The following is a 25,645-nucleotide window of genomic DNA, read 5'->3' as shown; positions in this document are numbered from 1 at the left end:
GATGACTGAGAATGTTTGGTCTATAGACTAGAAACAACAAACAATCAGACACCACGAGCATGCAGGAAATGGCTATATTTTTGACATACCTCCACAGGTTTAATGTAAGGCAGATATGTATACTGAACAGGCAAAAAACTGCCTGCCTAAAGGTTTATGGGCTTTATCCACTAAAAACTATTCGGTTTGCACACATGTTCTTGTATCAATGAACTAAATGTGATAGTTTGTGCCAAAGTAATTATCATTCTAAATCTGTTGGTTTTATCTCTGAGCCAAGTTTTCTCTATACTGTACCAGTGTCTCAGATAAAGTTGCTGATTTTTTCTCTGCCAACTGACCCCTGTAATGTGTACATATCCCCATCCAACTGCTTTCCCACATCATTTCTCACTGACCACACTGCCAGTATATCAGGAAGCAGGACTTAGTAAAACCAGCACTGTGAAATATCTTAGGTCTATTCTTTCTTGGTAAAGCTCTCCGAATCTTTCATGTCTGGGAAACCAAAAAAGCATTTGGACAGAAGTCCAGCCACAAACAAAATTAGAGATCATTGCTAAAATGAAACTAGTGAGACAGCAAATATAACTATCTGGAATTTTGGCTGACAAATGAGCTTTAACTTAGTAAGTAATTCTATTTATTTAATTTATTTTAGTGCAGAGATTCAGCATTCCATCCCAGCAGAATTTTAGGACTGAGACCATGGACAATCTTGACTTCTCGATGACAGTTTTCACTGGATGTTGTCCAAGATGAACTCCAGTTGACCTTACAGACAGTCTAACTTCTTTCTGTTCAGAGATAAGCCAGCATGTCTACATACGCTGTTGAAACACATGGTTTTCAGCTAGACAGACAATATGGTCCCGCCAAACATTTACTTTACTGGTGTAACCCTTCTGCCCGTCAGAGTTGGCAGCAACAAGGGCCGGGTTCAATATCTAGGGGTTCCATTCCAATAACACAATGCAAACCGGCTCGAGCCCCCACCCAGTGACCTGGGACAAATATATACCACCCCCGCTGGGCACCTCCAAGAGGCAATACTTCCCCTCTTGCAAGCACCTAGTCTGAGTGTAGCAAAAAGCCTTTTAATAAGAGAGAGAAACAATGTGGCATTATGTTGGGGAAACACCACCAACAGGATTCATAACACAACCCATGAGCAAAAAAACCCCACCCCAAGCAAATTGGGGCATGTCCTTTCCCTTTGGTTCTTGAGTCCAGCAACCCCAAATCACCCAAAGTCCCAAAAGTCCAATGACCCAAAAGTCTCTGTCCCTGGTCAGGGCAGCCCCAGAGTTCAAAAGTTTATCTGCGGAGCTTTACCTCCCAACCTGGGTGGAGATGGGACGGGGGTAAGAGGCACCTTACATGATCTGAAGTTGACCGCCCCACAGCTCCATAGGCCTTCGCTCCGCTCCGCTCCACCAGCCGCCCCACGAACTCCTTCGCTCAGCTCTGCGGCCCACAAGCAGCTCCCGCCGTCCCACGAACTGCTCCACCAGCCGGTCCACAAACTGCTCCGCGTCCCACAAGCAGCTCCCACCATCCTACGAACTGCTCCACTGGCCTGTCCACGAGGCACTCCAGCCGTCCACAAACTGCTCCACAATATATCTTCAGGCTCCCCCACTACTTAACACAACACTCAGTGATTTCAGCTCTTAGTCAGTTCAGCTCTTTGGTGAATTCAGCTTGCAGTAGGGGAGCCTCAGTGCTGGTACACCATTAGCCCAAAGTGAGCTCAGCAGCCTGTAACTAGACTCCTAATGGAATCAAAATTAGCTCTGATATTCCACAGTGGAGAGAGGAGGAAGTGCAATTAGCATGTAAGGCCCTCACCAAGGGGCCCATGCCACCAAATATTAATACTTGTCCCCAGCCTCTCTCCAGTCACAGAGTTTTAAAACCCATGACCCTTGCCTAGCGAGTGCTACTTAGTTGATGGTGAGTCCCTCCATCATAACAAAAGGCCAAGTACAGTTCCAAGCACAGTTCCCATAATCAGGGTAATAACAATTTATTCTTCCTGCCCCAATAACAGAGACACTGGGGATCCCACAGCAGCCAAAGTGACCATTTGGGCAGCTATGGCCTCATTCTAGGCGGGGTGGGTGTGCCTATGCAAATGAGATCGGCCCCTGAAGTTCTCTTCCACAACTTGCCACACCTCACCACCAGATGTCAGGGTGTAGCTCATCCTGATACTGCTTACATCAACATTTACTTTACTGGCATTTGAAAGTTTCCTACAATCTACAACAGTGGTACGATGGTATGGTGCGGAGAGAGTGTACAGGAAGGCATAAATTATCCCTGTCTTGATGACAGAGCTATACTTCTTTAATCTGAATTATGGTCAACAGAGTGAATGATAAACAGAAATAGTTTAATATGCACCATAACAGAAGGGGGAAAAAAGCCCTTATAGGTACATTTCACCTATAACTGCAAGGCAAGACAGGACAAAGCAAACCATCTGAAAGATCAGCTAAGAGAGTGCAATCCACAGAGGCCTGTTTCAGAAACAGAATTCAGCAAAACATGTGCAAACCCCCAGAATCCCAGGCAGACCAGCAAAACCTACAACTAGCAGGAAAAATGCAACACCTTGTCACTCCAATATGTAAGCATGCTAAGAAAGTTGATGAAGTAGCTCATTGTACCTACGTTTTGCAGCCAAAAGACATCTCCTTTAAGGGTATCTCTACACAGCAGCTGGAGGTATAATTCCCAGCATAGGCAGATAGCTCAGCTTGACCTAGCACACTAAAAATAGCAGTGAGTCTGCAGCGGCACGGGTAGTGGCTCCGGCTTGCTGCCAAAATATGCACCCAGGAGGTCAGGTGGGATTGGATTTGGGCAGGTAGATATTTTTAGCATGCTAGCTCAAACAGAGCTAGTGCTCCTACGTCTACTTGAGCACTGAGCTGGAAATTACACCTTCTAGCTGCTTTGTAGACATTTTCTAAATGTGAATTTCTTCCAGTGTAAGTTTGTTTGGCAGCTGGTGTGAGTGAGAGAGAGAAAACAAGCCTCCTCTGAGGGTCTGCTTCCAAGAGTTTCCCTTAAATACCATTACTGCACCCAACCCTGCAAACACTAGAGCATATATGTAACTATAGTCATGGGAGTTGTCCAAGCGAATGCTATTTAATTGAGCACAGCACACAGGACTGAGGTTTTACTGAGTAATTGCTATACTGTATAAAATGAGCCAAATTATACTCTCACTTACACTTGTATAAATCCAGGATAACTCCACTGAAGTCATTGGTCAAACTCCAAATTTATACAAGTGAAACCGGAGACAGAATCTGGGTCAGTGGGATCTGATCCTGCTCCTCTGAAATTAATAGGGGTTTTGCCATGGACTTCAATGGGAGCAGGAACAGGCCAATCTTGAGCTTCTAGAATGGCTCAGAACACATGTTTAATGTTTATATTTGGTATTGCAAATACCCTTGCAAATCTCTTCAACTTTTTATTGATTCTAAAATAATTCTGAGTAATGCACACAAAAATACTAACAAACAGAAACACCAAAACAAACATGAAAAAACAGAGCTAATACTTCTGAATTAAAATGAGTGTTAAGACAGGAAAGAGAACGGAACTACGCTAGCAACAACATGTAATGTTTAAAGTGTGTTTCCTTTCCTCCGTTACAACAAATCAGTCAGCGAAGTAGTTACTTTGACCTATAAAGCATGTCCAGTTTTGTTTGTTTGCTGATGACTAGCATAAAAGGAAAGAATCAAACACCCTCAAAGGTATAATAAAGATTCTTAAAAAACAAAAACAAAAAACCTTAGAGCCACACCTACGGCAAGCAAACAAGCAGTAGGAATTTACTGAAACTCCATCCAATGAGGGCAGCTGAAAGAAAATGAACCAGATTCACACCTGGCACCTATGAGGCTGGATGGATGGGCAGCATCTTTCCACCCCAAGGGAAGGCAGACAGTGGAACCCATGGCCCTACATTCTCAGGGTTTACACTGGGTCGGGGAGGAAGGGAGGGGAGTCTATATTCCAGGTCTCCTACCAGCAGAGGTTCCCTTATTGTTGTGCTGATTCAGCACATCTTCCATCTGGCCCAGCCCTTCCTGGTTTCATTAGCTTTGTGGGGTACAATGACTAGCTCTCTCCAGCAGAGCAAGTATCACAGGCAGCTTGCGTCATTATGTCTATCACCAATGGGTATGGCCCTCCATTTGACTTTCAACAGTTTATGCTAGCAAAACCAAGGGGTGAATCTGGCTGAATAACTAAGGGACACAGCCTTCTCACTCTGTGGCCCTATCAGTAAATCCCACTAACAGTAGTTACACTTCCACGCACATGGAGAGCGGAACAGACCCCTATGCGAGGCCAACGCTGCCTGTCTACTAGTGCAGAATTATACACACGGAATGGGCCAAATTCTGCTCCCAGTCAATGCGGATGTACTGGTATAACTGAGGCAAGGATTAGGCCCACCATGCATAAATCATATACCACAGGCAACTAGAGATCTATGTCAGCTGATTGTATCTAATTATAACATCTGGCATAAAGCAATCAGGCTAAAACAGGAATGCCAGTCTTACATTTCCTAGTATAAGCAAGTGGATTTCTGGAGGTCTGTTACACTCCTCGTTTCTGACATTAGTCAGAACGTGCTTCCTGTAATGTACTAAATTTTAGTAAGAAAATAAAAGTTTCTATCAACTTCCTGAAGCAAGTGAACAGCTAATGGCTGCATAACATGTGAAAATGCTGGCCTCTGAATTATGGGTTTGATGCCCCTGTTCTCCCCACATGCTGAAATATATTTTAGTGAAGGCTTCCATTGGTAGCTTTCCATATGAAATCCTTTGCACTGATTCCTAACCAGATTGAGTCTTTGGCTACAGCACTGGCAGGGAGAAGCAGGCTTTCCCTTGCTGGATTCCAGGCATAGATAAATCCACCTATATGGTCTATTCTGAAATGCAAATAATTTTACCTTGCATTGAAATGTGTTGAAAATAAAAAGATCTGTATTTTAGGCTCAGCAGTTGAAGCAAATAGTCACTCTTACAATCTAGAGGGATAAAAGCAAGCCCACCCTGCCAGCACATTTGGAAATGGATTAACCCTGATTTCTGTTTCCACTGGGCTGGAACAGATGTGAACAGAAATAGAAATAACTATGTTTAAGCCTTTAATGCTGGTCTCCTTATAAATAGGATACAAGTAACTCTAAAATGATGATATAACGTCCATATTTATTGACCAACAGTTGCACAGTGGTAATTTTGGAAGCTCAGGACAGCCAGACCTCACCATTGGAACTGTTTTTAACAGGAGCCTAGGATGGAATGGAGGTCTGGGTTCCACTGGCAAAGCCCTGCCAGGGGACTATGAACAAGTATTGCAGAGGATTCCAAATAAACTGAGAATAGGGGGTGAAAGAGGAAGAAGCTGCTTTCTGAATGTTCTAAAAATAGATGTCATCTGTAAGCATACCCTTTCCGTAGTCATATCTTTGATCATATGACAGGGGAACAGTCTATAAAGGAAAATGTAAGCGAGCGATGCAGTAAGCTTTTAACAGCTGTGTGATGAGCACAGTTCAAGTTTCAACTATTATTAAAAAACATTTATACAGCTCTGTAAATTTACTCACACTTTACAGCTATAGATAAGACACATTCCCTGCAGCCTCGCTAAGCTGACAATTCTAAATGTAACAGAGAAAGAAATCCTTATATTGGAAAATAAAACTCCAGTTACGCAAATGCACCGTGTGGTTTTTACTGTTGCAAAATACACCACAAGGAGCTACATTTCTAAATACACACTAGCAGCTACAGGGATATATAATGGACAGAGCACAGGCTTTAGAATCAAGAGAAGGGTGTTAGTCCTAGCTCTACTATAGACTTCCTGTGTGTTCATGGGAAAGTCACTTTGTCTTTCCGGGCCTGTTTCTCCATCAGTGAAATGGAGATAATACAAATTCCTAGGGCTGCCGATTAATCATAGTAAACTCACGCAATTAACTCAAAAAAATTAATTGCGATTAAAAAAATTAATTGTGACTAATTGTACTGTTAAACAATAGAATATCAACTGAAATTTATTGCATATTTTTGGATGTTTTTCTACGTTTTCAAATGTATTGATTTCTATTACAACACAGAATACAAAGTGTACAGTGCTCACTTTATATTATTGTTTATTAAAAATATTTGCACTGTAAAAATAAAATAGTATTTTTCAATTCACCTCATACAAGTACTGTAGTGCAATCTCTTTTATCATGAAAGTGTAACTTACAAATGTAGATTTTTTTTTGTTAAATAACTGCATTTAGAAATAAAACAATGTAAAACTTTAGAGTCTACAAATCCACTCAGTCCTACTTCTTGTTCAGCCAATCGCTAAGACAAACAAGTTTGTTTACATGTACGGGAGATACTGCTGCCTGCTTCTTATTTACAACGTCACCTGAAAGTGAGAACAGACGTTCGCATGGCACTTTTGTAGCCAGCGTTGCAAGGTATTTATGTGTCAGATATGCTAAACATTCATATGCCCCTTCATGATTCGGCCACCATTCCAGAGGACATGCTTCCATCAGCATGGACCCATGTCCTCTGGAATGGAGGTTGAAGCATGAAGGGACATATGAATCTTAAACAAGACATGGGCAGCATTATCTCCTGCAAATTGTAACAAAACTTGTTTGTCTGAAAGATTGGCTGAAGTAGGACTGAATGGATTTGTAGGTTCTAAAGTTTTACATTGCTTTATTTTTGAATGCAGTTATTTTTGAATGCAGTTATATTTGGTACATAATTCTACATTTTTAAGTTCAACTTTCATTATAAAGAGATTGCACTACAGTACTTGTATGAGGTGAATTGAAAAATACTATTTCTTTTGTTTTTTACAGTGCAAATATTTGTAATAAAAATAAACAAAGTGAGCACTGTCACTTTGTATTCTGTGTTGTAATTGAAATCAATATATTTGGAAATGTAGAAAACATCCAAAAATATTTAAATAAATGGTATTCTATTATTGTTTAAACACACAATTAATATTTTTAAATTGCTTGACAGCCCTTGACAAATTACTTGCCTTGCATATGCATTGTGAAGCTTAGCTCATTAGTGTTTATAAAACACTCTGGAGAGCCTCAGATGGGAAGCATTATAGAAATGCAATGCTATTATTGTTATTATTTGTAGTAAAAACACTACAAGCACAATAACTTTGCAGAGCACCTTATGGAGATTATTAAAATAAAGCAAACTGTGGCTCCCTACTCCCACTCAAAGAACTTACAGTCTAAATCAGACAAACATGGAACATGAGACTAGACAATGGAAGGGAGTTGCAAAAGCAGGGATGAGGATTAAAAGAGAAGAGTATACTACAGAGTGAGTGAAGGCGAGTTCTTAGGGTAAAAGTCGTCTTCCAGTCCTGTGCAGTCTATATCAGGAAGCAAGGCAAGAGAGATGGGTTTTGGGGAGGGATTTATAGGAAGATAGCAAATATTCTTGGTACACAGGAAGGAGCAGAGTGAAAGAAGAGGCATGAACATGGGTGTGGGAGAGAGGGGGCAGAGAGTAGAGGGCAGAGTTTATGCATAAAGTGACAGTAGTTCCATTTTTCTTCATAGTAGCCCATTTATCAGCAAATGGCAATGGTCAGTCATTTCAACTCCTAATCCATTCTGGGAACCAACATACTACATAGGGGTAGTACTATGGAAGTGCAGCATGTATCCTGCCATCTGTGTAAGATAACAAGACATAGCATGGACACAACTGAAACAAATGTAATAATCAGATAAGGGATATAAAAACTTGACTGAGAAAAAGTGAAGCTAGAACGCAAATTAGCTCCAATTCTAAAAAGCTGTGTCTTACTTTACAATGCCTATAGCTATACATAACTTAATTTAGGGCCCAATCCTGCTAGCCCGTCACATGCAGAACTCTCATATCTGGTCCTCAGATTCTATAGTCTTCTGGGCAAAGAATCTGTCTTAGAGACACCTAGATTTTAAGGCAAGAAGGGATCATAGGATCATCTAGTCTGACATACACAACTCAGGCCATGGAATTTCACCCAGTGATTCCTGCATCTAATCTTCTAGGTCTATGAAGGTCCGTGCATAAGATACAGCTGCATTGGAAGAGAACAGGCACTTACAAATCTCTAAAGGGCTTTATCTTGCTTTAAATACCATCTAGTAGAAGGCAGGCATAACCCAGAACACCTAATCTAAATGACATGCAAGAACTAATGTAAAAAAAGTAGAGCTGCAACAGAATCCATCAGGTACACGCAACCTGCCATGTAAATAAATAACTACACCATATGTTTTGAAAAGATCTGAAAACCCATTTGCTGTAAAGCTCCATTACCTTGTTTCCCTTTACTATATAGGCAAAGACACACTTACTGCATGCTCCACAGGTGAAGCAGCCATCATGGTAGAGATTCCCCATGGCTTGGCAAGCCTGGTTTGCTCCATACACACCTTGGCTGCACTTCACACAGGTTCCTGAAGATAAAATAATGACAAAGAAGAGAGATCAGAGGTAGAATGTATTAAGATGACAAGTGCACATAAAGGAAATAGATGGCTTAGCTGCAGAGGATCTTTACCTGCAACAGAAGCACTGGCTCATTAATATGTGCATCTCGATTAACGAACAGCAGAAGTTAGACACAGTCATCATAGCAGGGGAAGCTAGGCGATTTTAGTATTATACACCTTGCAAACGATTATTAAAGGCTGATGCTATCATCAGATTTGTGGAGTGCACATCACTGTAAATATGTGAAAGACTATCTCAAGACCCAGTTTTCTACACTTATGCCCTTCCCTCCCCACATCCACACTTTCCCAACCACCTCACACACACTATAAAAAAGAAAACTTCAGAAAGTCTTGAAGGTAGTGAAACTTATTTGGTTGTTCAATGACAAATAGCTTTCACTACTTCAGTGTAGAATGTACCTTTTGATTGCCACAATGGCTTAAGGAAACTAGGAAGGATTCCCCTTTAATTGATCAATTTAAATCTTCATCTATTTCAGTTTACTACCGCTGCTGCTGAACACAAAAATCATGAGCCTGCCCACTAATCCAGCCTCTAGACTAAACATCAAATCCGCATTTCTTCCCTTTCCAAGATACCTTCTGAAAGGAAAGTCTCAATGTGAATATTATCTACATATGTATACAATGTATTCCGGGCCAGATTCCCACCCCACAGTTCATTTAAAACAATTCCATCTGGTGGAACAGATGTTTGCTGGTAATAGCAATGAAGTAAGCTAGTGTGGACTTGATTCTCAGAACAGCCTGTGGAATGAACAGCAGCCAGTGCATGCACACACTGATTTATCTTAGGGAGCCAAAACTCTGCCTATATATGTTGGCTCTGAATAAGATGATCTTGATTATGAAGGCTAGCCTGAGCTGGCACACAAATCCACCCACATCCAGTGTGCTATTACAGAGGACATGTTGAATGAAACTGAATGCTTTGACTGCGAGACTGGTGGCGGCAACCTTTGTAACCAGAAGGACTAGCCTGCGTCCCTGTCTTACGCAGGAGAATACGGGGGAGTAACCCCCACACCCTATTGCTCAGCCAAGTAAGACCAACACAGATCTCCAGATAGGCTCTGTTGCCAAGCAGCACCCCAGCTCTCCAAAACACTCCCCACAGCAAGCAAGGGGCCAAGAACGACGCAGAACCTTGGCTCTGCTCCCTCTCATTGGCAAGAGGAGCTGGCCAGACCAGGGGGAAGATTAAACATCCTTTCAAGGGCTGCAGTAACGTACCCTCTCCCTCCTCCAAGAAGCAAACAAGAGCCAGAGAGGAATATCTCTGAAGCATGATGCCTCTTGGGGTAGTGCGTTTTACGCACTGCCCTTTGGTCAGGCCTGTGCCTCGAGCAGTGGTTCTGAAACTTGTTCCACAACTTGTGCTGGGAAAGCCCCTGGCGGGCCGCGAAGGTTTGTTTGCCCACCATGTCCGCAGGTTCAGCCAATTGCAGCTCCCAGTGGCCGCTGTGCGCTGCTTCCAGCAGCTCCCATTGGCCTGGAGAAGCGAACCACGGCCACTGGGAGCCGTGATCGGCTGAACCTGCAGACGCGGCAAGTAAACAAACCGGTCCGGCCCAGCAGGGGCTTTCCCTGCACAAGCGACGGAACAAGTTGGGGAACCACTGGCTTAGAGGGACAATGTAGCCCCACATAAGTAATTTGTAGTTGCGTTTACCTAGCCGTTTACTGAAAAATCAATGTGTTTTATGATTATTGCTCTGTATATAACAGCCTGGGTGTTGCCTGATGCTGGGCAGGCAAATAAAAAAAAGGACAGGGCCTTCCACCAAGGAGTCTACTGTTTAAGGCCCCATGCATGAGCAGTTCCATTGAACATCAATGAGACTATAAAAGTATGGAATTGCAGGAATGAGGCCTTGAATAGACACAGCACAATAAAAGATGGCAATGGGGGAAGAGGAGGGCTATAGCAAGGAAAGATTACAAGATGTACTTGAGGTTATGTTAGACCCCTTTTAAAAATTAATATGTTTCAATTTGGGGCAGTGCCCAGTGATAGCTGGACTTGGCCTTGTATCTTCCTTGAAACAGACATTGCCTCACAAGCAATAAAAACCTACAATTAGTCTGCTTTGCCCTCTCCCTGCAGTCACAGAGAAAGGGCAGCCTAGACCATGTTTAATGACTGCCTACCACACTTGTCCTGTTTGATTTCCAAATAAATCTTTTTTGATAATGAAAAGAGATTACAATTAAATCCATTTCCATGAGGCAAGTATTACTGAGGCTTCTCTCCTTCCTCAGTCTGAAATGTCCAGAAATTCTGCAACTGAATGGGAATTTTACTCATTACAAATTATTGCTACTTTCCTATGTTCAAAAACAGCACAAGCATAACAGAGGGCTGGGAAGATGCACAGCAAATTACATGTTTTGAGGGGAGGGGCAATCACCCTTATCCATTTCCTTCATGGCTTTTGAATTGGAATATTCCTCGCTGCTCTAATTCTGTATAGAATTCACAATGAAAGGCATGCCGGAAAGCCACTGTCTGACTGAAGAGAAAGGGAAGCTATTGTCTCAAAATAAATACCAAGTGGAGCTAGCTTGTCTGTGCTAAGCATTATCACATGATCACCACAGACCAGTTTTAATGCAGAATCAGGCTCAAATTATCTGAAAAATTAGCAGTCAACATTTTCAACAGGGCCAGCTCTGTTTCCACAATGTTGTAATCTATGTTTACTACACTTACCAGAGGTGGTATAGACCTGGGGTTTATTTCTGCCTCTGCACTGACCTGCTAGGTCAGAGGTGGGCAAACTACGGCCGGCAAGCCACATCCAGCCCATGGGACCATCCTGCTCGGCCCCTGAGCTCCTGGCCCAGGATGCTAGCCCCTGGCCCCTCCCCTGCTGCCACTCGGGCAGCGATCTGGGTAGCGGGGCTGTGAGCTCATGCAGAGCAGCGCGGCAGTGTGTCTGGCTTCGGCTGGGCGGTGCAGTTCCCAGACATGCTGCTCTGAGCAGCATGTAAAGGGGCCAGGGCTGTTGGATAGGGCAGAGGTTTGGGGGGGGGGGGGAGGGAATGAAGGGGCCAAGGAGCAGGGCGGGGGGGGTTAGATAGGGAGTGGAGTCCAGGGGGGCAGTTAGGGGCAGGGGTCCCGGGAGGGGGCAGTCAGGGGACAAGGAGATGGGAGGGTTGGATGGGTCAGGGGTTCTGAGGGGGGCAGGGGGCAGTTGGATAGGGGCAGGAGTCCCATGGGGCCTGTTGGGGGTGGAATGTGGACAGGGGTTGGGACTCAAGGGACGGGGAGCAGGGGGGGTTGGATGGGGGCAGTCAGGGGACAAGGATCAGGGAGGGTTGGATGGGTCAGGAGTTTTGAGGGGGGAAGTTGGATAGGGGCGGGAGTCCCGTGGGGCCTGTTGGGGACGGGAGTGTGGATAGGTCAGGAGTTCTGAGGGGAGTAGTTAGGAGGCAGGAAGTGGGAGGGGGGATAGGGGGCAGAGGCCAGACTGTTTGGGGCCAGATGTGGCCCTCAGGCCAAAAAGTTTGCCCACCCCTGTGCTAGGTGATCATGGGAATGTCACTTCACCTCCCTGTGACTCCATTTCTCCTTCCACCCTTTGTCTGTCTGATCTAGTCAGACTGTAAAACTCTCTGAAGCAGGTACTGTCTCTTACTATACGTGTGTATAGTGCCTAGCACAGTGAGGTCCAGGCTTCATTTGGGATCGGTAGCACTATTGACATAACTAGGGTGACCAGATAGCAACTGTGAAAAAATGGGACGGGGGTGGGGTGTAATAGGTGCCTATATAAGAAAAAGTCCCAAAAAACGGGACTGTCCCTTTAAAAACAGGACATCTGGTCACCCTAGTCACAACTGATTATATAGCTGATTTAAGGTTTCAAACTAATTTTAAGTGACTGAAAGGTCTGATCCACGTTAGGAACAGTGACTGAAAGGTCTGATCCACGTTAGGAACAAAACTAATCTATCTGCAACAGCGTCCAAAAGGCGTTGTCAACTACGACTCTGGCAGAACCAGGCTGGCTATGGATTTTTAGCAAACGTTTCTCCCTCTTGCTAACACTGGTAGCAAGTTTTCATCATTCAGTGGTAAAAATGCCTGAGACACATCTACAGCTACAATTGCACTGTTGCTGAAAAGCAGATACTAGTCTTCCTACTACACAGTATCCCTGAGCACATTACAATGCAGTAGGCGAAAACTCTGAAAATGGTTACAAACACAGTTCCAAGCCCTAGTGTGGTCAGATCCAAAGAGCAGAACTGGAAAGAATCCCATCATAAGACTGAGAAGAACAGAAAGCTATTCTACTTGTCCAAGTGTGGTCTGAACAAACACACCAGCTGGTTATGGATCCACACCAACATGCCAGTCACTTGGCAAAACTTGCTGGATTTCTCAAACAGAGAGCAAAGCTATTTTAGAAATTTATTACAACATGCATTATCTGAAAGTAAAACAGGGTGGAGAGAGAGAGAATAGCAGATAAGCTAAGTTGTGTAGGCATTTGGGGCATAAAAAGAGGAAACCCTGACCTTTCAAATGCATATATAGTAAGTCAAAGTCTGATACAACCCAACATTTTGTCCTGTCATCTGACATACATAGCTCAAGGCTAATTTGTAAGATTCCCTCTTGCCTAGAACCAAGGATGCTGGAAAGCAGGAAAACTGCAGATTTTTCAGTTTTAAGATCCTTCCATGACAGTTATTGGTCTTTCCGCAGAATCGATACGCTTATTTTATTAAAAAAGGTGCCTAACTTTTTTCCTTGTACATGCAAATGTACTTTTTCTCCATTAAACCTCCAGATCATTTCTTCCTCTCCAGAAAGCATCCAGATATGCAATATGAATCAGTAGTAACAACAACTACAATTCAGAGAGGGACAACATTTGTAATTCATCTCACAGGCCAAGTCTCCTGAAAAGTACTAAAATAGTTTGAGCCACATTATGCCCCACCCAGATGGAGCCATCTGTGCTGTGTAATTGCCTTAATTGCTTTACACTTAATGCACCAGGCATGTAGGATAAAAACATACCTTTCTTGCTGCATCATGTGATGGATAGATCTGTGTGAAAGCGACAATGGCCCAATGGAACGTTGGCACACAATACAACGCGACAGCTATTTAATTTTCTGCACGGCTGTCCCTCGCCAAATGACAGCAGCCCAAGAAAAGCTACCAAATAAATCTCTGTTCATCTTTAAAGTGCCACCAGCCTCCTCGTTGTTTTTGTGGACACATACTAACACGGCTACCCCCTCTGATACTCACCATCCAGTTCGTTCCACCGGAGTTGCTGAATTCCAGTCCTAAGCAGTGCTATTTAAATGCTGCCATTATCATGATCAGTGACAACCTATCACACTACAGACCTAAAGGTTCTTTTAAAAACAAAACAAAAAAAACATTGGGCCAAATTCAACTTTGGTGTAATACACTGAAGTCAATGGTATTACTCCAGGGATGGGTGTTCACTTCTATTACTATGCTAAGGTGGTGTTAGCAATGTATATCAGAAAGCCTTTACCTCTCATTTTAACCTGACTCCTTCCAAAGAAAAAAAACCTACAGAATTAATTATAATTTTTACCTTACACTAGTCAGTCTCTACAGCCCTCCCAGCTCACCCCCTACTGCCATGATGAACCTGCTCTTTCAGGCCTGCTCTACACTAGGACAAACCTATCGCTGATGACAGGAATCTGCAAAATGTATGCTGAGCTACAGCTGATCACAGGTTAATTGCCAGAGGAGAGCAGCACACACAGGGTTCAACTCCATTTCAGAACTGTAGTTCTAGCTCCAAGCAAGTCCTAACTCCAGGGTTTTGTAATGCTGCTGAGTGTGCTTTCTACTGGCCTATACCTACAGTTTAACAGTTATCACCATCAGTTTAGCTACATGTCACTGATACTCACCAGCTGCGACAAGGAAATTTCCTACTATAGATTAGGCCTGAGTAACAGTAGAGAAATCTTATTCCTCAACTTCAAGCATAAGGCTGAATACTGTATATATGCTTATGTTTCAAAAATGAGTGCCTTAGTAGGATGCCTGTATCTGCATTTGGATGCTCAGACCTGCACATTATTTAGGCAAGCAAGTGCCAACTTGAGCATCTAAAAACACAGGATGAAGACGTTCTATTAAATTATCCACATCTGAAAATCAGGCAACACACCTTTAACCCTGCACAGTGTATTATTAAAATGTACTCTAAGGTATCTCTTTTGTCAGTACTATGACGAGCCTGAAAAAGTACACATGTGAAGTGCTAGTAAGTTCACACTCAAGTGCACTGGTAGAATGGTAACCATATTTGGAAAGGGAAAGGACATAAATTGCTGATTTCAGTTTAATTTCTGCTTCTAGGGCAGCTTGCCTCTGATCAACAAAGAAGTCACTGTTCCATTTAGCATCATGTGGAAAGCAACTGCCCCATGTTACATCTGAGGCTCTGAACAACAGGACCTTTGGAGCACAGCTGGGACTGAAAACAAGTCTTGCAAGCTGTGTCCCAACTCTTATACTTAGTTTCCTCATTTTAATTAATCAGAAACGCTGCCACCGGAAACAGCCCAGGCTCACATGTCTAGCAGGTCAGAAGACATCCCAGAGCTGTCAGAAGCAGAATCTGATCCTCTGGTATCATCCAAAATGTCAGTCCCACCCACTAAGTTCAACAATTGGATTTCTGTTTGCCACAAATTTCAAAGTCTAAACAACATTTTCTCCTCCAAATGTTACTACTTCATTTCTAATTCCTTATAATCCCTAATTCGCTAAGAATTCAATGAAATGATGCTGAATTATAGCATTCTGTACGACTGACTGGGGCCTTACACTTTCATCCACCAAAGTCTGTTCAGTTGAAAAGCAATAACACAGTTTTTCAATGAACTTTTGGGACACAGAGTCCAAATCAAAATATTTCACTGCCACATTTAAATCTGTGCCCCCCTGTACTTTCTCAGCAGAAAGCCTTAGCCATAGAGGGGAGAATGTGAGGGTATGATACTTTGGTTCAGACAATAGGCCACATTCTGCCATTTCACCAATACAGCCCCTGATGATGAGGAGACAACATGGGCATGACTCAGGGTAGACTTGGGTGATATAATAAAGACCCTTTACTGGGTCAAAATCTGGAGTTGGCATTTAGCAATTCTGTGGCTCTTATTCCTCTCATTTATTCTCTATAACCCTTGATACCTACATTTGGTTCTGATAAATAATTTCATTCTTCACCAGCAGTTTTAACAGTTATTTAGCTGTTATGTTGCTTCAAGAATTACAGCCATTAATATTAACTAAAGCATGTTTGTGGCCCCTCCCGATAGCTGGCTAGATTTACGTAGAAGCAATTAGTCACATTTGGAAAGAAAAATAAAGTTGTTTTCATTTAAATGTCTCCAATACAGTTTCTGTATGTTCTTTCCCACATATTTGCACCCAACAGCTACAAGTGTCATGGTCTTGCTTTTTGCGTTAACTCTCCCCCACCTTTTTTCTTATGTTGTTCCCATCTCACCCCTATGCTCCATCAATTATGAGTCTTGACTGCTGGCTGGCCACTACTGTCTTCTCATTCTCCCTCCTGAAAACCCATTTCTACCATGAGGACCACAAGAACTAAATCAACGACACAACATTATAAAAAACGAAAGGAAGGACACAACTTGCTTCCAAATGGTGTGCACATTCCCCTTCCCAAGTAACTCTAATCTCATTGCTCTAACTCCTGACCTTCCCCATACCCCAATTCTGTTTTGTGGTTGCACATTTCACTGAGCCATGGCTACGTTAGAACGTACTACCATTGCCACCTAGGTTTTTTATAGCACTTTTCATCAGTACATCTCAAAGTGCTTTACAAAGGAGGCCAGTGCCATTATCATTGTTAGCTCTTTGGGGCAGGAGCCTGTGTACTGAGAGGTGCTTGGCAGGCCCTTGCATACTACAAAACAACACTTAATAATAATGCTCCTCAAAGAACCAATTTCCAAAGCGGGATGGAGGCTCATGTGAACAGTGAGTCCTTGGCAAATGTGGCTAAATACCTATTCAATCACCACTCAATGGTTGGCACAAGTCTGCTAACTGCCCATGCAGATAATTGGGTATGCAAAGAGGAAACAGGTCACTACATGCAATTTTTACACATTACCCATAGTCTGCGCACTTGTGAAAACTTGGTCCAAGGTGTTTAAAACCCCTAGGCCTGATTCACAGTTATCCTACACCTTGTGGTGTCACTTACCCTTGTGCAAAGTGAGCACAAAATGCTACCATTCTGATTTGGTGGCATTTTACACTCACATTGCACTGGTGTAAAAGACTGCAGCAAGTACAGGGCAGAGTGAATCAGGCTCCATATCTTTTGCAGCCTTTTCCTCACCACCACCACTGCTGATCCTCAGTCACTGCTCTCTCCCACCCTTTAAAATAGCCATTTTTATTTACAAAGTCTAGTTCAGCTTCCAGGAGAGGGGAGGAGGGCCATATACAGCTTTAATCCTAAAGAGTCATATCCCAGGCAAATATTTATTCACTTGCTTCCTTGCACAGAGATAAGCTTTGTGTTGTCCACAAGTGTACTAATTCATGTTCTGAAATGAGGAATGTTGGAAGAGTTACTGCACGATTCCCCTCTTCCTGCCCCCCTCTCCCCGCACCGCACACATGAAACTTCTTCCAGCATCAGAGCTTTTCTAGCAACCGCCATGCATCTAGCAGGAAGAAATGAACACATTCACACATTTCCACAGGGAAAGCTGCCCTTATCTCCAGCCCATAAAGTGTGCATGTAAAACAAATCTCAGAAAATTCTTCTATTTTTACCTGAGGTTCCCACTGCAGCAGCCCTCAAATTACCTTTTCAGCATCTGAAACATTTTGGTGGCAATACCAGCTATCGGATTGCAAGGATTGTGCAGTGAAACACCAAGTTCACTACACAACTGCCCTCTGCTCTGACAACTAATTATACCCATCTGCACATGCCAAGAGTCCAAGTCTCCACTTGGGTAAATGATTCATCTTGAGTTCTAATTTGGTGAAAGGAAAAATCCTCAAACTCAACTACATGATCCACTCTGCTTGCCTGCTACAAAGCATCTCAGTGTTCAGCTTCAAACTAGGATGCCTGGGGCTCTGATAAAATACCAACAGCTTATCAGCTCTACCCTGAGTAGTAATGAGAGGATTTAGACCTTAAAAACCTAAGACTCACTCATAATATGAAAAAACACATTGAGTTTGTTTTAAAATGCTACTGATAACCAGTGTCTTTAAAACACCAAGAGCCAAATTTCCATCTATGGGCACAAGAGGTACACTCATAATGTGTGCGCACAGCTGTTTCACCTGCAAAAACCTGAGTTTGTACATGCAAACTGGGTAACTGCACATACAAATGGACAGTCAGGCACACTTGGCTTAATCATGTTCCATTGAAATCAACAGTAAGAGGTTTATTGGCTTCGATGGTGCATGATCAGGCCTGGAACTGTATGATTTTCATTCAGAATTCTGTGTTCTCTTACAACACAGTGGGCCCATGCACATTTCTGCAGTCCACCTGCTGTGCTCACACCTGAAAATCTAGCCTTAACTTTAGCCAGTGAGAGAAGATGAGGAAATTTCAAAGGAACCTAAGGAAAAAGTTAGGCACCCCAATACCACAGAAATTCATTTGATTCAGGCACCTAGCTCCCACAGGCTTCCTTGACAATGGCAGTCTAAAACTTTAATAAAATCAAAGTTAACTTCCAGATCTGTCATATGGACTCAGGGCTCTTTCTCCACTGTAGCAGAAACAGACCCCTCAAAGTTTTTTATTCCTAACCAAAAGTTGGATAATAGCCCCTCAGTTTCCTTATGTCTTTTTTGAAATACTGCATAATCCATTGCAGTGAAGTCAGCATTTCAGAAAACACTCTTAAAATGAAAAAAGCTCGAGAGACCCAAGCAAGACTCATTTTTCTGACACTGCTTATACGTATGCATTATTGAAAAATCCGGACTTCTTTGATTCTTTCCTTCCTTTCCCATACCATATATGGTTTGAGAAGCCAGAAGTATTTTGTATGGTAATCTGGTAATCTTGTGTTGGCAGATAACTAGACAGGCTGTTACTCCTCAGAGGAATCCTATCTATATTGGATTTAGTCCTTTAAAAAAACGTTCGCGTTTACCAAAGTTGGTTTTCACACAGTAGTAGATACAAAAATCTCCCTTGTTAGAAGCACAGCTCTTTATTAATAACATCCATTCCTGACACTTGTGTTACGAATAGCATTTCAGATTACCAAACATGAAAGCATTTTCAGGAACAATCATTTGCACTTGTGTCTCTAGCCAATTTCAATTCCTGGTTCTGAGGTAACAGCAGAGGTGTTGCATTTGAGTTCACAATAATGCAGAGGAACGTTTAAAACAAAACAAACTGTTGCTGTTCTCTTTTTAAATCATTGTTACATAAAAATAATTATTTTTAATTCTAAATTTTGGTAGCTTGAGGAACTGGCTTAGTGAAAAAACAGATCTGTAATACAGTACTTGGAATTCCTCAAGTCAACTCGCTGTATGCAATGTAGTGTAGCCATGTTGGTACCAGGTTATTAGAGAGACAAGGTGGGTGAGGTAATCTCTTTTATTGGACCAACTTCTGTTGGTGAGAGAGACAAGCTTGAGAGCCTCTTGTGTGCCTCAAAAGTTTGTCTCTCTCATCGACAGAAGTTGGTCCAATAAAAGAGACTACCTCACCCACTTTGTCTCTCTAGAGACAATTCAGTGCTTTATCCCTGAGTAACAAATAGTATACTGAATGCATAAAAGTGAAAATGAGAGAGCAAGACGACGACAGCAATAGTTTACAATACTTCTGCACTGTATCAAGTCTTTCAAAATATTCCAGGAAGTCACCACTAAACCTCCCTTCATAGATCTGGGACTCAAAGCTGCTGCAAATTCTACTTCTTCCCCTAGCATTTCTGCTCCCTTACGCATGTATAGCTTCCTAGTAGGAGTTTGTCACTGGATCCTTCTGGGAATTAAGGAGCCTCCATCTCTTCCCCCTCCCCAGGATCCTGATAAAAATAATTCAGTGGACCCACCATATAGACCTTGCATGTTACCAAAATACCATTACATCACTGCATGCTTCCTGAAAGTTAAAAAGCACATTCCTTGCATTACTGTCAATTTAAAGGCGGTATAAATCTAGTTATCCATTACATGCATCTGCTCTGGCATGCCCCTGCTTCCTACACACACTTTAAAGTATGTATAGCCTAGCTCCTCTGTTCACCCATTCAAAGCAGCGTGAATCCAAAATCCAAGTAGCATCCTCTATTGAAGAGGATCTCACGGCCTTGTCAGTGGACCATTCTATATTCAGAGTAGAGGAATGGTATTTAAAACACTATCCTCAAAAAGCAGCAAAAAGAACACAAGACATTGTAATGTGACACAATAGGCATTTTACTCCATCTGCCCTTTCATTGGACTAAATTTGATTACAACTATACTCTCTATCAGGGGAACATCACATATTGATATTCTGGAATATGCTTTCCATGCAGTTCTCAACTAACCTTTGGGAGAAACAATCTATATGTCCTTCGGATACCAATATTGGCAGCTACCTAGCTTGCAGTCGTTTATTGTGAAGTTCATAGTAATGTTGGCAAGACCAGAGTGCTTAAGTATCATTGGTGTATAGACTGCCCGTGCTGGCATCAGCAATGGTGGCCTTCAAGAAGCAGCAAGAGTAAGCTGAAAGCATGAAATCCTTCCCCTGGTTTGTGTTTGTAAGTCTGCATAGGGATCAAGATGCACAGAGGTGAAAAATGTTACTTCATATTAGGAAGGAGAGTTCAAGCTACTGCTACATTTGGGATGTTCAACCCATGTATCTAAGGGCATGTCTACACTACAAACTTAAGTCGACATACAGCTGTGGCAGTAATTATTGTGGTTTTTCATGTCCACACTACCCTCCTTCTGTTGGTGGAGCACATCCTCACCAGCAGCGCTTGCACCGATTTAAGAGGGGCAGTGTGGGGGGCTGAGAGCATGGGCTCTCAGCTCTTGGTGGAGCTCACTGCTCCAAGCCCAGCTGCCGCCCAGGCTCCCAGACGGTTCCAAGCCCAGATGACAGCCAGGCTCAAAGCAGAGACCCGAGAGCCTGGGCAGCAGCCAGGCTCCAGCCCCCACCTAAGTCTCCTGTAAGCTGTGTAGCCACACAGCAGCCTATATAGCACCATGCAGGCACTCAGTAAACCCGCCCGGGGACCTACCGGGGCCAGGGGAGGGGCATCCCTCCCCCAGCTCCCATCTAGCCTGGCCCCCAAACTGCCACAGCAATGGCACCCCTCCCCCCAAGCCTGGGCACAGCCCAGGCTGGTCCCAAGTGTGGAGCTGGGGGAGGGGCACATATCTTGCAGCCCCAGAGCTGCTGCGGTGGGGAGAGGCGCCTCTCCCACCCTGACCCCCAGCCCAGGTGCTGCAGTGGGGAGAGAGAGCTGCGGGGGGCGGGGGATGGCAAGGAGTCCTCTCTCGCCGCCATAGCCCCCAAGCAGCCTCCTGCACCCAAACCCCTCATCCCCACCCCCACCCCAGAGCCCGCATCCCCAGCCGGAGCCCTCACATCCCTGCACCCCAACCCTGTGCCCAAGCCCTGAGCCCCCTCCCACACTCTGAACCCCTCGGCTCCACCCCCACCCCATGAATTTTGTTATGTGCACCAATATGAAGACAATGTGTCACACATCACCTCCATATTGGTGCACATAACAAAATTCATTCCGCACACGGGTGGGAAAAATTAGAGGGAACACTTTCTCCCCCAGCCCTGGAGTGACAGCCTGAGCTGCGATCCTGGTGCGGGGTCCACAGGAGAGAGCTATCAGCCTTTTTTGTCAATGTCACAGCTCCAGTAGGGAGCCCTGAAATTGACAGTTATGAGTGTCGCAGCTGATCTAAGGAACACAGCTCACCAAAGCTCATGCTCAAATAAATTGGTTAGTCTCTAAGGTGCCACAAGTACTCCTTTTCTTTTTGCGAATACAGACTAACACGGCTGTTACTCTGAAAAGTGTCTACACAGACACCGCATCACTCTACCGCCACCACCATATACCCTACAACTCTCATGGAGGAGGATTTATTGTGTTGGTGTAGTAGGGCACTAACATGAGCGCAGCAAGGCTATGTCCAGACACTGACATAACTGGGTCGACGTAAACCATCCATCAACTTAACTCTGTAGCGTAGACTAGGCCTAAAACATGTAAGAACAAAAGTTCTGCTGGGCATGATCCTGCGTCTATTGAAGTTAATCACAGAATTCTCATGGACTTCAGTGGAAACAGGATCAGACCCACTCTTTCCAAGAACTGGGTAACCAGACTAAATATCCTCTATCTTGTTAAGCTATGACATGGCTGAGAAAAAGAGAAAATATACTATTAAACTCGCCAACAGGCTATTGGCGCCCCATGTTATCAAATGGACTGAAATCAGCAGAATATTTTAACTACTTATTCAGGTACCCACAGATGTTAAGTTCTTCTTCTCTCTTCACTGCAAAGTACAAGCATACCTTGCAGCACTGGACAACTTGTGGATCTGAGCTGTAGAGTTCAATACATTTATGGCCTGGTTTTCAGATGCGCTCATTCAGGTTGTTAAATACCTGCAAGCCTTAGCCTTGTCCAACTTTTTGATCAATTAAAAAACTAAGTTTTAATTGAAGCTGAATCATAAACAATTTTTAGAAAAGGAGGTAGTCTATTAATATCTTTAAAAGACGTTAAATTGCGATAAAAAATTAATTAAGGTACTTCAAAAGTCATAACCCTTCCACCTCACCCTACTTTCATGATTCCCTCCTGAAGTTACTATGGAATCCTTGCTTTAAAACAAGTGAAATGAAAAAATGTTTCATAGTCAAAATAATTTCTAGCCTCTGTAGTGAATGACGCTTAAGTACAAAAATAAACCACTGAACGCCGCCCCCCCCCAAAAAAAAAGTGTTTCCCCTCCCAGTCTCTGAAGTGAACCTTACAGCAGTTAGTACTGTCAGATGCGTTAATATAAACTTACAGATTGCAACTGCAGAAATATATACTTACCAAAGTAGTCAGCCTTGGGACGAGCATCCATCTCTTGCTCCAGACGTTGGGTAAGTGCTTCTAATTTTAATTCAGCTGCAGATGGCCCTTGTTCCTGCTGTGGAAGGAGGGTCTGACAGGGTAATTTTACTTTTGTAGAACTGGAATTTTCCTGGTGTCCTGAGCCATGCTGCAGACTGCTTATGCCCTCTTTAAATGGAGACCTTGGAGCATCAGAAATCATTGGCCCATGTGAAGCTACGCTGATGGAATTCTGCTCAGGACTTATGCCAGAGCCAGGACAATTAAGCCTGTGATTTTGACCATGAACTACGAAATGGGCTGTAGACTTGGGATAAGCACTGGCTTGCTGATAATCTACGCTTGGAGGCAATGGAGTAGGAGCTGAACTAGACGTGGAAGAGCTAGAATTGTCATGGTACCATAATGAGTGGTCATGACTGGTTTTGTGTGGTGTTCCAGAAGCTAGCATCTCACTCTCAGGGTTTGGGCTAAATTGATCAGACAGACCTGAAAATGCTTGTGCAGGCAATGTTGATGGGGCCGAGAATGAGGAAGATCTCTGTTGTGGAAGTACTACTGCTGTCTCACCATCAAACCCTGTAGAAGTGGAAAAGGAGGTCAGAGTATGTGAGAAAGAGGACGATCTCTGACCAGTTGGGTTTTGGTCATAGCCCCGACTGAGTCTGTTGCTTTCATTCCCATTTTCCTGGCTTCCATATCCACTTTCAGAAGACCTGCAGGAGCTCTGTGACTTCTGATGCTGGTACGGGTGAGGATCAGCTTGGATTTTTGTAGGACTCCTTGGTAGCTGATCACTATGATTAACACTGGATCGTGAACTCCCCAAACCAGATTTTGGGATGGAAAACTTACCAGCATCTCCTCCCCAAGCAGGGACGGCTGTCTGATTCTCATTATAATGATGTCCATGGGGAAGAGAAGGAAAAGATGGCTTTGGAGCGCTGGGATTCACATGGGCAGTTCTGTGGAACCCATGTCCTTCAGAGACCTCAGAATCCCCCAGATTCTCTCTACAGCCATATTCTTTGCTAGCTGTTTTGCCCTCTTGGTATAATTTTGTTCGCTGCCCATCAGGAACAGCTTGTGGATGGTGTGGAAAAGCAAGCTGGTGTGCTGCACACACTGATGCTGTGGCCAGAGGTGGTTTGGCAATATTTTCTCCTGAATGCAATGTACTGGCCCCCACAGCTACTCCATGCACAGGATGGTTTGGAAACTGCTGCTGGACACTGAAACTGGCCCCACCATTTAGAGAGCCAGAGTCAGCCAACAGTTGCTCTTCTTGCTGCTGCTGCTGTTGTTTCTGGAGATGAATTTTAGCCATTTTAGTGGCAAAAACTCTCCTGGTTTCCTCAAATTCCGGGTTGTTGCCAACAGCTTTGTCCACCCGAAAGAGTCCATCCCTGGAGGCTTCATACATATTGAGATCTTCTATAAATTTACTCGCCTCCAGGCCCAGATCATCATATTTATCCATTTTTGCAAATTCACTAGCGTCCCCCTCCCACGAGGCTAAACTTAATGATGAAAGCTGCAAGCCATCCAGGCCTGTAGGAGCAGTCAGTACTGAATCCACTTTACTTTGTAATCCTCAGCTTCATGCCCGCTCCGTCCTTGACTCAGAAAAAGGTTACAGAAGTTTACCTGCTTTGTAAAAATAATTAAATGTTCTTGTTTGTAGCTCCCGTTAATAACCGGGTCAGCAGCAGCCGTGTCTTCTAACCATAAGATGCAAGAAACGCAGCTCAAATTTGTGTTGTAGATCGGGGGGGCGGGACAGCCCCCTCGAGGAAGCAAGATCTGAAAGGGCTCCAAGCCCAGAGGTGAGGATGACGACTGAGGAGGCGATTTCCCGTTCACCCTGCAATCAGGGCTTACTCAGCCTGAGCCCACTAGCAGGAGAGAGGCTAGAAAAGAAAGAGAGAGCTTGTAAGCGTCTCGTGGAAACAGGCTGCCAACCCCTTCCCCGCCCCCAGCGGGAGGCCCAGTCCCCGGGGGCGCGCGCCGCGCCTGAGGTTGCGAGCCAGGGGCAGGTCTCTCACGCCGCGCGGGGCTGGGGGGACCCGCCCAGAGGCCACGGGGAGGGGCCAGGGTCCTCGCCTGCGGGACCGGGGGAAGCAGGGGCTGTGGCCAGGAGCCCCCGGCACCTCCCGGGGAGGGGGGGGGAACCTCACGTAGCCCCTTCGCCTGCCCCGGCGAGGCGGCGGCTGCGGACGTTTCTCCTGCGGGAGGGGCCGGGGGCCGGGCGGACTCACCCGGGCGCTGCTCGGGCTCCCCGGCGGCCGCTCTCCGTGGCTCGGTGCCGCGTCTCTCTGCCCCGCCCGCGTGGCGGCCTCGCCCCCTTCCCGCGGGCGGGGGGCGGAGCCGGGCGAGCCCCGGCTGACGGCGGGTCCCGGGCTGGGGCTGGGGCTGGGGCGGCGGAGCAGCTGCCGCCTCTCGGCGCGGAGCCTGAGCCGCCCCGGCTCCGCCTGTGCCGGTTCCCCCGCCGAGCCGGGACCCACCTGGCCGCTGCTACCTCTCGCTGCGGGCTGCTCCGTGCCCGGGTGAGGGCCCAGCGCTTTGCCCAGGGTCCGCCCGGCTACAGCTGGCGAACGGGGGGGGGGGTCGGGGTTTGCTCACAATCACCTCCTCGCACCCGTGGCCCTCAGCGCTGGCCTGATCCGGTGCCAACTCTGGCCCCCCACCCTGCGAGTTACCCCGTGTAGACAGACACCCGCGTGGGGCTCCCCCGGGCTTGGTAACTTGGAGGATCAGGACCTCTCCTCCTGCTGCAGAGAATCTCGTCACCCGCAGTCTAGTCACATTCAAAAGCAGTTTTCTTCTCTGCCTCACTGTTAAAGCTGAGCATAAAGTTCTCTTTGCTTT

The 25,645-nt window shown here is 44.7% G+C and overlaps 1 protein-coding gene across 1 annotated transcript in view; it reads right to left on the bottom strand.

Moving 5' to 3' along the window:
• LIMD1 (LIM domain containing 1) overlaps window positions 1–25,109 on the bottom strand; it is a 65,751-nt gene extending 40,642 nt beyond the window's left edge. Inside the window, exons 1-3 of the mRNA XM_084619479.1 lie at window positions 25,036–25,109; window positions 22,757–24,687; window positions 8,456–8,557 (exon numbers count right to left, since the gene is read on the bottom strand). Of these exons, the coding sequence (XP_084475605.1) occupies window positions 8,456–8,557; window positions 22,757–24,257 (1,603 nt within the window). The 5' untranslated portion in view covers window positions 24,258–24,687; window positions 25,036–25,109. The remainder of the gene's footprint in view (window positions 1–8,455; window positions 8,558–22,756; window positions 24,688–25,035) is intronic.
• Window positions 25,110–25,645: the final 536 nt, after the last annotated feature.

The sequence above is a fragment of the Lepidochelys olivacea genome (genome assembly GCF_965140295.1).
Source record: "Lepidochelys olivacea isolate rLepOli2 genome assembly, chromosome: 2".
NCBI lineage: Eukaryota > Metazoa > Chordata > Testudines > Cheloniidae > Lepidochelys > Lepidochelys olivacea.
Note: the sequence above shows the minus strand (reverse complement) of the source record. Positions and strands in the feature narration are given on the sequence as shown.